Genomic DNA, 15,364 nt, shown 5'->3' with positions numbered 1-15,364 from the left:
TGCTTTCTAAAGCTCTGTTTTTGGGGTAGGAAACTTACTTTACTAGTAAAGTCCTGAATGACTGCAGAGAAAGAAGTTTCTGAAGGGCTGGGTTGCTGTTTCTACCAAACTCAGCTTTTTTTATTTTATTAATAATTTTTTGTTACTTTATGAAAATTTCCCAAGTAAAAACCCAGGTAGTTTATTATACGTATAGAAGATAATATTATTTGAAAATCTTTAACAGTTAAAAATTGCAGTACATTTAAAAAAGTATTGAAGTTTGGCACCTTTTCTTTTTGTTGTCTTCAAGTAATCTAAAGCTGAGAAAAGGAGTCATTTTATCTACATTAGCCATGTACATTTGCTATAGACTAGACGTTTCAATCAATGAATCAGGAATTAAACTTACATAATGGATTTAAAACTGCTTATTTTCCTTCACACTGTTCACATTTTCTTTAACTCTAGTGGCCAGAATTGAAGCTAGGAAAGCATATTGGTTTTGGAGTCAGCAAGCTTGGTTTGGAAGGATGTTCCTTCTGCTCTCTTGGTTTGTTGTGCCGCAGCAGAGTGTTTGTAAGAAGGAAGAGGATAAGACAGACACACCGAGCCGAGTGGCTAAGAGGCCAGGCTCTTGGGTTTTTTTCTAGGCTCCAGAATTGTTTGACTGTGTGATCTAAGGCATATGACTTTACCTCTTTGAACTTCAATTTCTTTGTATGTGAAACTGGAAAATAATTTAAAGGTCTATCTCTTACAATTATTGTTAGGATTGAATGATGTAATATACATAAGGTACTCAAGACAAGCCCAGCATATAATTGATGCTCAGTGTTTTAATTTCCTTTTCCTCATTAAATAATGAGGAATAATAATAATAATAATAAATAACTATATGTTTATTTTAATCAATACTTTTATCTAGGCATTAAAATAAACATATGATTATTTTAAGAGTACAGACATATGGAAAGGGTTCCTGGAAATGAGAAATTATTAGACAGGTAAATTACTAAAGAAATTAAAGATCTCTTTACAGTCCTAGAATCACAGTGTTGGAAGTGACCTTAAGACCTTTTAGAATCTAGCTTGTCTAACTCTCTATGTGAAATAAGAATCATCTTTAAAGTGTCCCTCTATAGTTAGCATCCAGCCTTCCCTTGAGCTCCTTAAGAGTCAGGGAACTCATTTCTATACAAGGAGGTCCACCTTCTCTGTGAAGTTCTAATTGTTTGACACTTCTTCATTGTAGCAAGTCAGGATCAGAATCCCTGTAATCATGTTGTCATCCTGGCTTTATCTTTTTTCTCTCAGTTTTATTGAGATATAATTGATATATGGCACTGTATAAGTTTAAGATGTATAGCATAATGGTATGACTTACATCATGAAACAATTATACAGTAACTTTAGTGAACATTCATCATCTTATTAAAGAAATAGGAGAATTCTATTTCTTTAATAAACAAAATTAAATAGAAAAAGCCTTTTTCCTTGTGATGAGAACTCTCAGGATTTTCTCTTAGCAACTGTTATGTGTTATATACAGCAGTGTCATTTGTGCTTATCATGTTGTCCATTGCATTCCTAATACTTGGTTATGTTTTAAGTGGAAGTTTGTACCTTTTGAATGCCTTCCTCCAATTTCCCCTTCCCCTATGTCCCACCCCTGCTAACCACAAATCTGATCTCCTTTTCTACGACTTCATTTGCTTGTTTTTGAGATATATTTGTCCTACAACACTATGGTAGTTCCCGTTATGCAACCTAGTGATTTGGTATTCCTATACATTTCAAAATGATCATCACGATAAGTCTAGTTACTATCACAATGAAAAGATATATTACCTGTGCTTAGTCGCTCAGTCATGCCTGCTTCTTGCAACCCCATAGACTGTAGCCTGCTAGGCTTCTCTGTCCATGGGACTCCCCAGGCAAGAATACTGGAGTGGGTTTCCATTTCCTTCTCTAATATATTACTTAATTATTGACTGTATTCCCCGCACTGTGTATTTTCGTATCTATGATTCATTTATTTTGCAACTGGAAGTTTCTACCTCTTAATCTCCCTTACCTACTTTTTTCCTTCCCTCCTCCACTTACCCTTGGCAACTACCTGCTTGTTCTTTGTATCTCTGACTCTGTTTCATTATAGTTGTTCATTTGTTCTGTTTTTCAGATTGCACATATAAGTGAAATCATAAACTATTTGTCTTTCTCTGTCTGACTTATTTCACTCAGAATAATACCCCATAGGTCCAACCATGTTGTTGCAAATGGCAAAATTTCATTTTTTTATACCTGAGTTGTATGTATATGCATGTATATATGTATATCTCTCTCTTTATATATCTTTTTCTTTTATCTATTCATCTATATGTAGGCTCTCAGGTTGCTTCCATATTATAAAGAATGCTGCAAAAAATATAGGGGTGCACATATCTTTTATAATTAGTATTTTAATTTTCTCTGGATAAATATCCAGGAGTAGAATTGCTAGGCCATATGGTTGTTCAATTTAAAAATTTTAAGGCATCTCTGTACTGCTTTCCACAGCAGCTGCACCAGTTTACATTCCACCAACCTTGACCAAGGGTTTCCTTTACTTCACGTCCTCACCATTTGTTGCCATTTGTTGTTCATTCATAACAACTGTGCTGACAAGTGTGAAATAATATCTTTGTGATTTTGATTTTCATTTTTCTGATGATTAATGATGTTGAGCATATTTTTGTGTGTCTGTTGGTCATCTGTCTGTCCCTTGGGAAAAATATCTATTCAAATTCTCTGTCCATTTTTTAATCTGAGTTTTTTTTTTTCCCTTGATGTTGAGTCATATCAGTTCTTTGTGTATTTTGGATATTAACCTGCCATAAGATTTATTGTTTGCAAATATCTTCCGTTCACTAGGCTGCATTTTCATTTTGTTGATAGTTTGCTGTGCAACAGCTTTTTAGTTTCATGTAATCCCATTTATTTATATTAAAAACATGTTTTTACAATGTTGGTTTCTGCCATACAACAACACAAACCAGCCGTAGTTACATATACATTCTCTCCCTCCCTAGCCTCCCTTCCCTCCTGCCATCCCATCCTTCTAGGTCATACGGAGCATCAGACTGGGCTCCCTGCTCTACATAGCAACTTCTCACCAGCTATCTATCTTAACACTTGATAGTATATATATGTCAATGCTACCTTCTCCATTCGTCCCACTCTTGCCCTCTCCCACCGTGTCCACAGGTCCATTCTCTACATCCTTGGAGCTCCATTTCTTCTCTGCAAGTAGGTTCATCAATATCATTTTTCTTAGAAGGTCTGAGCAGATATTTCTCCAAAGAAGACATACAGATGACCAAGAAACACATGAAAAGATGCTCAGCATCACTAATTATTAGAGAAATGCAAATCAAAACTACAATGAGGTATCACCTCACACCAGTTAGAATGGCTATCATCAAAAAAAAAAAAAATCTACAAACAGTAAATAATAAAGAGGATGTGGAGAAAAGGGAACCCTCCCACACTGTTGGTGGGAATGTAAACTGATACAGCCATTATGGAGAACAGTATGGAGATTCCATTTATTTATTTTTGAGTTTGTTTCCTTTGCCTAAGGAGACAGGTTCAAAAAATATTACTAAGACTAATGTCAAAGAGCATACTGCCTATATTTTCTTCTAGACGTTTTGTGGTTTCAGATCTTCAGAAACCACATGAAGACATGTGGTTTCATGTCTTCAGATTAAAGACATTTAAGTCTTTAATCCATTTTGAATTTATTCTTGTTCGGGGTTTGAGGAAGTACTCCAGTTTGATTCTTTTGCACGTAGATGTGCAGTTTACCCAGCAACATTTATTACAAGAGGCTGTGTTTTCCCCACATTATATTCTTTCCTCCTTTGTTGTAGATTAATTTCCCACATAAATGTGAGTTTATTTCTGGGGGTCTCTATTTTTTTTAAATTTTATTTTATTTTTAAACTTTACAAAATTGTATTAGTTTTGCCAAATATCAAAATGAATCCGCCACAGGTATACATGTGTTCCCCATCCTGAACCCTCCTCCCTCCTCCCTCCCCATACCATCCCTCTGGGTCGTCCCAGGGCACTAGCCCCAAGCATCCAGTATTGTGCATCGAACCTGGACTGGCAACTCGTTTCATACATGATATTTTATATGTTTCAATGCCATTATTCCAAATCTTCCCACCCTCTCCCTCTCCCACAGAGTCCATAAGACTGTTCTATACATCAGTGTCTCTTTTGCTGTCTCGTACACTGGGTTATTGTTATGGGGTCTCTATTTTATTCTATTGATCCATGTATCTGTTTTTGTGCCAGTACCATACTATTTTGATTACTGTCACTTTGCAGTAATACTTTGAAATCAGGGAGCATGATACCTCCAGCTTTGTTCTTTTTTCTCAAGATTGTTGTGACTGTCTGAGGTCTTCTGTATTCCCCTACAAATTTTAGAATCATTTGTTCTAGTTCTGTGAAAAATGCCTTTGGTACTTTGATAGAAATTGCATTGAATTTGTAGATTGCCTTGGGTAGTATGGTTATTTTAACTATTAATTATTTAAATCCATGAGCATGGTGTATTTTTTTATCTGTTTCTATTACCTTTGGTTTCTTCACCAGTGTGTTATAGTCTTCTGAATACAGGTCTTTTACCTCCTTAGATTTATGTCTAGGTATTTATTCTTTCTGAGCCAATTATAAATGAGATAGTTTTCTTGATTTCTCTTCCTGATTGTTGTTAGTGTGTAGAAATGTAACAGATTTTTCATATTAATTTTCTATCCTGCAACTTTCCTGAACTCATTAATGAGTCCCAGTAGTTTTTTGGTGACATCTTTAGAATTTTCTATGTATTAGTATTATGTCATCTGCAAACGTGATAGTTTTACCTGTTTCTTTCCAGTTTAGATTTTTTTATATCTTTTTCTTATCTGATTGCTGTGGCTAAGATCTCCAGTACTACATTGAGAAAAAGTAACTAGAGTTAGCACCTTTATCTGTTCCTAAACTTAGAAGAAATGCTTTCACATTTTCACCATTGAGTAGGATGTTAGCTGACATATATGGCCTTCTTTACATTGAGGTATGTTTCATCTATGCCCACTTTCTGGAGAGTTTTTATCTTAAGTGGATGTTGAATTCTGTCAAAATCTTTTTTGCATGTATTGAGATAATTATATGATATTTATTTTTCAATTTATTAATGTACTGTATCACACTGAATCATTCTTGCATCCATGGGATAAATCCCAATTGATCATAATGTATGATCTTTTTAATGTATTGTTAAAATTGATTTGCTAGTATTTTGTTGAGGTTTTTTACATGTATGTTTATCAGTAATACTGGCTTGTGATTTTCTTTTTAGTGATGTTTTTGTCTGGTTTTGGTATCAAGATAATGCTGGCCTTGAAAACAAGTTTGGAAGTGTTCCTTCCTTTACAATATTTTTTTTTTTTGAAAGAATTTGAGAAGAATAGATGTTAACTCTTCTCTAAATGTTTGGTAGAATTCACCTATGAAGCCATCTGATCCTGAATTTTTGTTTATGAGAAGTTTTAAAATTACTGATTCAATTTTATTACTGGTGTTTAGTCTGTTCATATTTTCTATTTCTTCCTTACCCAGTCTGGGAAGATTGTGTGTTTCTAGGAATTTGAGCTGGCCAAGTGGTGCAAGGTGTCCCAGAGTTGGCTCCTTCATGTGGGGGGCCAGGTCCTGATATCGCAGACTCCTGGGTTATGGTGGTCCTGGGTCTGGTGCCTGTCTGCTGGTGAGTGGGGCTGGTTCCTGCAGCCAAGTAAGGTCCCAGGGGTCCCAGGGCTAGTGAGGTGCACTGGGGGGTGGGGGGTGGTCCTGGGCACTCTGATGGGTGGGTTAGGGAATCATGGGGTCCTAAGGCAGCTAGCCTACTGGTGGTGCTATATCCCTGCACAGCTAGCTACTTGGCCTGAGACGTCCCAGCCCTGATGCCAACGGGATGGTGGATAGGTCTGCAACCTGGTGCTAATAAGCTAGAGGGAAGATTCTAAAATGGTGAGGCATTAAAATGTAAATGAACACTAAAATAACATCTGCTCATATTATAAAAAGTTTAAAATGTTCATAAGACCCCAAAATAAAATTAAGAATCATCTCTCCTTCCACTTCTAGCCACAGTTGACACTCTCGTTTTAACTTCTAATATTACCATTAGGACTTTAAAGCAATACTATACCTGACAACCTGAAATAGTACTTTTTTGGATGTTCTGCTATGAAATAAGATGAATTTAATGCCTCCTACTTTTTTCTCCCATTATTCATTTCACAGTTTTTATTATATCATTATATTTACCTTGTCAAGTTATATAATACTTACATTCTGTTCTGTAACTATAAGTCTTCAGTGCTTTGTCTTTAGGTTCATTCAACACGTTTACAATAAATTGAAACAGAGTTAAAAATAACATGGTTATGTAAATTTTTTTATTATGGATCTAATCCTAGCATGTGAGGCGGAACCCAATCCATTTTGACAATGTCCCCCTTTAAAGTTCAGCTGGGAACTGTCCATGGTCCTCCAGGCACAGTCTGACCAGTTCAGGGCAGAGTGTTTTGCAGTACCGAAGTGAAGCCCAGGAACACACTGGCCTCGTGGACAGTTTAATTCATTGTTAACTTGAGTTTGTCAATAATGAGAATTTCAAATTTAAACTGAATTCTTGTTATTTTCCAAGGTTGATGATGCCACTGGGATAGCTCAGATTTAGGAAAGGTCTTCCTCATTTTGAAGTAAAATGTTACCCTATAGCTTCTTCTCTAACAGATCAGGGAACTACAGGGCCAAAGGATATTGTGCATATTACCTTTTTTAGGTATTTATGCCAAAATTATACCTATTCACACTATCACCAGCAATGCATGAGAGGCATGTTTGGGGGAATTTCTGAGTTTGTTTGTTAGTATTAACTGCAGTAGGTAGAAATAACCAACTAATTTTTAGTTTTATGAAAATTGTCTAGGGTTGGATGAATTAAGCTCAAGCCAGAGGTTCTCTACCCTGATGATAATCAGTCATTTTAGTTCTGAGAGGCAGTTTGATCTCAGACATATCCAAAGCCACAGGATGGTTAGAAATATCATAATAGGAATTAATATATTTTAAAAACACAAACCTTTGAATCATTTCATTATTTCATGCATTTAAGTGGGAAGTTAAAATAAATGCCTTGATCATATGATTTATAAATGTTTTTGCTACAAGTAGTCATGAAAGGATCATTATACATTGGTTGCATTACTAGATCTGAAGCTAAAGATTTGTTACATATACACTAACATACGTAAAATAGATAGCCAATGGGAATGTGCTGTATGACTCAGGGAACTCAAACTGGGGCTCTTTGACAACCTAGAGGGGTAGGTTGGGGTAGGAGATGGGCGGGAGACTCTAAAAGGAGGGGACATATGTACACCTATGGCTGATTCATGTTGACGTATGGCAGAAACCAACACAATATTGTAAAGCAATTATCCTTCAACTAAAAGTAAATAAATTAGGAAAAAAATTTTAAGTGATTCCCATCACTATTTCCATAGCGCCTGTCCTCATTTGCCCATGCAGTTCCCTCTTGGAAGTCTGTCCTGATTTTGCTCCGAGGGAGCTGGTTGTTTCTTGTTCTGTGAGTCAGCGTGGTCTGACAGCATTCCCGGATCCCAGCCGGTGACACGGATGTCACATTTCTTCAGTGTATCCTTGAGGTAACCATGCAACCAGACCCACTCCAGCCGCTGTCTCCTGCTTAAAGCTCTATCAGTAATTGCATTTGCTGTCCGAGGACATCTGTTTCCAGCCATTCAGCCCTGTGCCCCCTGAATTCTGAAGCACTTAATCAGAGCGCTGGAGGAATAGGTCCCCGAGGCCTGGTCGCTGGCTCCCAAGTTCCTGCATTTCATATGAGAAACAGTATATAGTTAACTGGGCTGAAATGTGTCCAGAAAAAAAAAAAATCTGAGCTGCTGCCCTGTGCCACTATATTCTATGACCATGAAGGAATTTTCTGGTTTTTATTAGACATAAGCATTAGTGCTCCGGATTTGTTAAAGAGGACTGTTTTGGCCATGGTCTCTAAGACAGTGAGACAGCAGTCTGATATCAGAGTGGAAAAAATTTCTCATAGCTGAAATATTTTAATTGTGTTTATTGGTCTCTTGGTGTAAGCTGCCAATTGATTAGTTTATTCCAAACTGACAGTAAGTCTATAGTACTCAAGTGTCTGATATGTTTTCTGTGTATTTGTAGGAACTTTTGTAAATTCTTGGTTAAAAGTATCTCTCCATTGGTCATGGAAAGGCTCCTCTTTTGCATTAGGGACTTTCTTTCAATGTAAAAGTTGATATATAATTTTCTCCTGGGTTTTAGGACTCTGAGGGGATTAGGATTAACTTTCATTACTGTATCATCAAATTTAGGGCCTCAGTTTTCTTTCTTTTTTTTAAAAAAATATTTATTTGGCTGTACCAAGGCTTAGTTGCAGCATGTGGGATCTTTAGTTGTGGTGTGCAGAATCTGGTTCACTCACCAGGGATTGCACCCTGTCCCCCTGCATTGGGAGTTTGGAGTCTTAGGCACTGGACCACTGGGCAAGTCCCCAGGACTCAGTTTTCTAACCACACATTAGATTGCAATTTCTAAGTTAATACATGATAATAAATTCCAATTTATTGTCACCAATGCTGATGCTAGATTAGAATGTTAGTCCAGCTGAACAGATATTGTATTACCATCTAAAAATAAATCTGTGAAGTATTAAAGTATTGTAAATTGTTAAAGTATTAAAGTATTGTATTTGTGATAAAGTGTCCTTGACTCTTCATACTATTTAATTCACAGTGGTAATGGGGCTTCTCTGCAAAAAGAACTGGTTTGGAAAGGGAGTGGAGAAATGGAACAGTCACCAGGAGCCAGAAAAGCAAAGCATTTCATGAACTAATTTCCACAATCTTTTTTGATGTGAATTAATTTAATTTGGAACTTGATGTCAACAAACTTTTTTTTTAAATGATTTTTAAAGATATCCTTTTGATGTCTCTTTGGACCATTCTAGATATAGGAAATAGAAGTAGGTACACTGGTAACTTTCTTGGTGCCCTTTATTTTTACAAACCTAAGCATACATATTCTTTAAAGTTATTCTTCTCAGTATGGTTCTCTCTCTCCATTTTTAATCCTCCCACCCCAAAATTGACTACTCCTTCCTATTTCCTTTCTTCAGGGCCTACCGGTATTAATATTGTCTTTATCAGACAGGGAGATACACAGTCAATGAATATTGGAAGAAAGATCTTACTCTCTTTTATATAATGATGTTTTATGATAATTCTACTCTGTTATTTATCTTCATTCAAATAATTTTTAGTGTCTAATTAGTACTCTGAGAGTTGACTGTTTCCTCAACATCAATTTCCATCTAAACCAAGCTTGAGAACACATAGCCCTGTAAACATATTCTACCTATGGATCGAATCTACTAGTATGTTAGCCAGTGATGTATTTTCATTAAATCTCTCCAGAGGTCCTTATAGAAAAGTCTTATATGTCAGTTTCCTTTTTTTCACCCCTAGACCTGATTTTTTCCCACTTACTTTTAAAAAAATGTATTTATTGTTAATTAAAGGATAATTGCTGTACAATATCTTGTTGGTTTCTGCCATACATCAACATGAATCAGCCATAGGTATACATATGCCCCTTCCCTCTTGAGCCTTCCTCCCACCTTCTACCCCATCCCACCTTTCTGGGTTGTCACAGAGCCCCGATTTGAGCTCCCTGAGTCATACAGCACATTCCCACGGGCTCTCTATTTTACAATAGTGTGTATGTTTCCATACTACTCTCAATTTGTCCCACCTTTTCCTTCCCCAAACTATCCACAGTTTGGTTCTCTAGCCCTGATTTTATATCCCTTCTCTTTTTCAGACACTTAAATTCACCTAACATAGCTTTACAATTTAATGTCTTTATGAAGAGAGGATAGGGCACCTAGAATGAAGAATGGAATGAGCATTTAACCCTAACTCCTTGAAGTCATCAGTAAGCAAGATAAATGAGAAGCAAATGCAGCCTCCCCTCGTTGGCTACTAATGCTATTGTCTTCACTTTCCATAATTATTTTAGGACTTGCTCGGTGCCATGGAGGCCAAAGAAGCTCTTGAGAGGGAAGTTAAGGTCTTCCAAGAAAGGCTGCTTGCTGGTCAGCGGGTCTGGGATGCCTCAAAGCAGGAACTGAGCCTCTTGAAGAGGAGCTCTTTGGAGCTGGAGAAGAGCCTGAAGGCCAGTCTGGAGGCAACTGCAGCCTCCCAGACCGAGCTCTCCTCATTTAGGGAGAAGATAGCAGCCCTCCTGAGGGGCAGCTCGGGCACACTTAGGCCCTCGGAGGATGCCATTCTGGAGAGGATTCGAGAAATGGGCAGCCAGGAAGAGAGCGGGAAACAGGTGAGTGGGGGTTGGGGGCTTACAAGCTTCTTAAGGACAGTCAGCTCCTTCAGTTAGCATATTCAGTGAGTGAGTTGTCTGAATTAGTCAAAGCGTTTCTTCCCCAAGCATTAGTCACTCAGTCGTGTCCGACTCTTTACAACACTGTGGACCCTAGCCCGCCAGGCTCCTTGGTCTGTGGAATTCTCCAGGCAAGAATACTGGAGTGGATTGCCATTCCCTTCTCTGGAGGACCTTCCTAGCCCAGGGATCAAACCTGGGTCTCCTGCATTGCAGGCAGATTCTTTATCATCTGAGCCACCAGGGAAGCCCAAGTTAGTTAAAAGTAGCATTTAAATGTGGTTGTACTACTTTCAGGGATTCCCAGGTGGCTCAGTGGTAAAGAATCCTACTTTCAATTATATATTATATTTTTGAAGTCACATCTCACTGTGAATGATGCAGGTTCTGGACGCAGAGCTACCCATGCTGAATCTTGTCTCTACTGCATGCTCACTTGCTCCAGATGTGAGGTTCCTGAGAGGACAGCCTCTGAGATTTTTTTTTTCCCCTGGCCTGCTGTAGAGGGACAGTCCAGGGTCGACACCCCTATCTGAAACCCTTGAGGCCTGCTGTGGGCTTTTTTCTTTTCTTTTCTTTTTTTAATTGGAGTGTAATTGCTTTACAGTGTTGTGTTAGTTTCTGCTATATAACTACGTGCATCAGCCATATGTATAGATATATCCCCTCCCTCTTGGACCTCCCTCCCACCTCACCCCCATCCCACGCCTCTATGTCATCAGAGAACACTGAGCTGAGTTCCCTCAGCTATACAGCAGCTTTCCACTAGCTATCTATTTTACACATGATAGTGTGTATACTGGGAAAGATTGAGGGTAGAAGGAGAAGGAGGAGAAGGGGACATCAGAGGATGAGATGGCTGGATGGCATTACCGACTCAGCGGCTATGAGTTTGAGCAAGCTCCAGGAGATAGTGAAGGACAGGGAAGCCTGGCGTGCTGCAGTCCATGGGGTCACAGAGTCAGACACGACTTAGGGACTGAACAACAACAAAGCGTGTATATGTCAATGTACTCTCTTAGTTCATCCCGCCCTCCCCTTCTCACCTTGCGTCCATCTGCCTGTTTTCTACATTTGTGTCACTATTCCTGTGCCGCAGACAGATTCATCTGTACCATTTTTCTGCTGCGGTTTTCGAATTCAGAATTTTTCAGCATTTAGAAAGGTCAAATAGTCCCCAGGAAGGTAGTGGAGAAAGGACCTTGACACGCTGCTCCTCAGTGGGTTCTGGTTAGCATTCCGTAATCAACCACGTTCATCTTCTGCGGCGAAAGCTACGAGCAGCTCGGCTTCGTGGGATCCACCAGGACTGTGAAGAGCTGCGGCCACTTCAGGTCAGGGTTTGTTGCCAGATCCCGTCAGGTCAAGCTTTGCCAGCCAATGAGTTTTGGGAAAAAAAAAACCCGTCAGCTTTCAGATCCTTTGGGATTTTGGAATTGCAGATAAGAGTTGCTAAGCCTGTAACTGGATCTGCCTCTTAAGGTTATTGTTTGTTGTAAACCTTAAATTAAAAAAAAAAATTATTATGAAGTCTTTAACACACTGTCTGGCCAATAGTAATGATAAATATTAACTCTTGGTGCCCTGGTCCCGCCTCCTCTCTCACCTCCTCTCTCCTTCTCTTCTTTTCCTGATGTACCTGAAACAGTCTTTTAGGGGCCCTGTTTAACAAGTGGATTTAAAAATGGTTTACATCACACATATGACTGAAGCTTGCTTAATTTTGTTATCTTATTTCTATTATTAACAGTTCTCCTTTCCCATAAAGCTTTGCTCAGCCATGTCAAGTTCAGCCCAGACTCTATTTAAATTGTCATTAAATCCAGATTTTAAAGTCCTAATTAATGAGGGTTTTAACTAAATAAATCCAAATTCTATGATATTCATTGATATAATCCTTTAATTCCATTAGGAACTATTTCTTCTCCTGAGTTCATTCTTTGCTCAAAAGGAGAAAATGAACTTCTTTATCTTTTCACGTTCCTTAAGGACTCAGAGTGAACACTAACACACAGCTCAGGGTTACCTTTGTAAATTTCCTCTAACGCTAAGACAATTTAAATTCCCTTTGAAAACTCGGCAAAACTCACTTGTGCTCCAGCAGCAGCTCCAGTGACTCCTTTGTCCAAGTGTAGGATTCTCTTTGTGGATAGAAAATGTTCATCCCATAACACGGTGGGGCTTCCCTGGTAACTCAGACAGTAAAGAATCCGCCTGCAATGCAGGAGACCCGGGTGCAGTCCCTGGGTCGGGAAGATCCCCTTGAGAAGAAAGTGGCAACCCACTCCAGTATTCTTGCCTGGAGAATCCCATGGACAGAGGAGCCTGGCGGGCTAGAGCCCATGGGGTCACAACGTGTCGGTCACGACTGAGCAGCTAATTCGCAGGTAACATGTGTGGGTCTCTGTGGTCACTCAGTCTGTCTTGTGATTCAGTACACATATAGGTCCTGGGTTGGAGGAGAAACCCCGGACTGAGTTTACAGGACTCAGAAAAGGACTGAGAAAAGCTTCATTAAGTGAGTTACCTTGAATAGTAATAGACATACTTCAATAGCCAATGGATCTTTGCCATTACATTTTATTGCTTCCCTCTTCTATTTTTCCAAATGTTTTCCTCAAACTATTTTAATTCCAGCATGTGAAACATGGCATAAAGTTGTCAGCATGATGTATATGTTTATTTTCTAAAGCAAAATGATGTAAATTGGTTAAGCTGGCTATACCCTCCCCCTCTTCCTCGTAAAAATGAGAATGAGTCAGCGCCTTTTTAGTGCCTTTGTCTGCCATTCCTAGCCTGTAATTTTTTTTCAATAGCTGCCCTCACTCTTTAAAAGCCCGAAATTGAGCCTGTAGCTGGCATCTTGTGTGACTCACTGTCAAGTAAAATCAGGAGAAAACGGATTTTATATATTGTCTTAGAACTGTTTGTGAAGAATGGGAGCTTTACAGAGTGGTGAATCTGCTGCAGAGGGTGCATCCCCTGCCAGCTGTCGGGGGTAAACACACAGTCCCCAGCTGAGTAACACCCATGTGCCCTGGGCCTGGCAAATCCTCCCCTTCACCGTGACTCCGACTCACTGAACGTTGCTTTTCTTGTTTACCTCTTTGCTATTCATTTTCACTCTCCTGGATTTGCAATTCTAGGTAGAACTCAGGACACCACCCACACATTTTTCAGTAAGTGCTTTCTACTTGTTCCATGCTCTTCTGATTATAGCAAGACCTAATTTTCTTTTTAAGTACTTTACTATACTTTAGAGCAGGATTTCTCAGCTGTTGACATTTGGGGCTGGAATATCCTTTGTTGTAAAAGCGGTTCTGTGCATTGTAGGATGTTTAGCAACCTCTCCAGCTTCTACCCACTAGATACTGATAGTACCGCCTCTTCTCCCCCATTGGTGACAACCAGTGGTGTCTCTGTTCGTGCTTGCTCAGTCGCTTCAGTTGTATCCGACTCTGCAATCCTATGGACTGTAGCTCACCAGGTTCCTCTGTCCATGGGATTCTCCAGACGAGAATATTGGAGTGGGTTGCCATTCCCTTCTCCAGGGGATCTTCCTGACCCAGGGATCAAACCTAGATCTCCTGCTTTGCAGGCAGATTCTTTATCATCTGAGCCACCAGGGAAGCCCCGTGGTATCTCTAGACATTGCCAAATGACCCTGAGAAGTAAAACTGCCCCTAATTGAAAACCTCTCTCTTAGAGGAATGTTCTACTGTGCAGTTCCCAGGAATTCTAAATGAGTATTTCAGTTACGTAGCCTTGAAATTTCAGCACACTTGTAACAGGTGTTTTTGAAATAATGATTTCTTGCACAATGACAGGAAATTATGATATTTTCAGATTTCAGAGTATTGAGGTGAGCATTTGTTTATTTGTTTTGAACTTTTAGATATTTCCTAGCTGGATAATTATCTGGCTGAGAATTGACCATGAGTGAGTCCCACGTTGCCTCCTTAATTGCAAACAAATTAGTACAGGCTCGCAAACATTTTTCTAGACAGCTCTTCTGTTCTGCTTTAGAGCACACACAAGGCTATATTTCCTCCAGTGGAGTTTTTTTTAGTCCAATGTGAGAGCTCTGGGGACTCAATGTGATACCATAAACAACCTGAGATAGTTGTAGAAATATCTCTACAACTCCCCTACTCCCCCTTTCTGATCTCTTAACTCTGCTCTGTTAATCCTCCAATATTCTAAACCAAACATTTACCCAGAAGCTTCAGGGACACTTGCACTGACATTTCATCATCCAGTATTATGTTACATAGTCACTCCTGGCTCCAAGGGCATCTGGGCAAGTCCAGGGATAGAGGTTTCAGCTCTCCCAGCCTCTGAAGTGTATTAATTTCCTAGAATGGCCATGACAAAGTACCACTACCTAAGGTGGCTTAGACAACAAAAATTTGTTGTCTCGCAATGGAGGCTTGAAGTCCAAAGTCAAGGTGTTGGTAGGATTGATGTCTTCTGAGTGCCTAGAGGGAAAATCTGTTTCAAACCTATCACCTAGCTTCTGATAGCCTCAGACACTCTTTGGTTTATGGATCACATTCTGGGTCTTCATATAATTTTCCCTCCACTTGTGTGTGTCTCTTTGTCCAAAATTCCCCTTTTAATAAGGACACCAGTCATATTGGATTAGGACCCATCCTCATTACCTCATTTTAACTTATCTCTGTAAAGATTCTAATAAGGTCATATTCTGAAGCACCAGGGGACTTGATCACAACTCTTTTGAGGGGACCCAATTCAAACCATAACAGAAGTTGACATACACATTGGTGGTGGTGTAGGATCAGCCCAGTCAATAGTGTTG

General features: G+C 39.1%; 1 protein-coding gene across 5 annotated transcripts in view; it reads left to right on the top strand.

Annotated features, from left to right (window-relative positions):
- The window catches only part of CCDC170 (coiled-coil domain containing 170), a 96,289-nt gene that overhangs the window by 50,022 nt on the left and 30,903 nt on the right, over positions 1–15,364 (top strand). For all 5 annotated transcript variants that reach the window (XM_025294356.3, XM_025294355.3, XM_025294357.3 and 2 more), the window contains one exon: positions 10,168–10,485. In XM_025294356.3, coding sequence (XP_025150141.3) covers positions 10,168–10,485 — 318 coding nt within the window. The remainder of the gene's footprint in view (positions 1–10,167; positions 10,486–15,364) is intronic.

The sequence above is a fragment of the Bubalus bubalis genome, chromosome 10 (genome assembly GCF_019923935.1).
Source record: "Bubalus bubalis isolate 160015118507 breed Murrah chromosome 10, NDDB_SH_1, whole genome shotgun sequence".
Classification (NCBI taxonomy): Eukaryota; Metazoa; Chordata; class Mammalia; order Artiodactyla; family Bovidae; genus Bubalus; species Bubalus bubalis.
The sequence above is the reverse complement of the archived record's forward strand: the minus strand, read 5'-3'. Positions and strand labels throughout refer to the sequence as shown.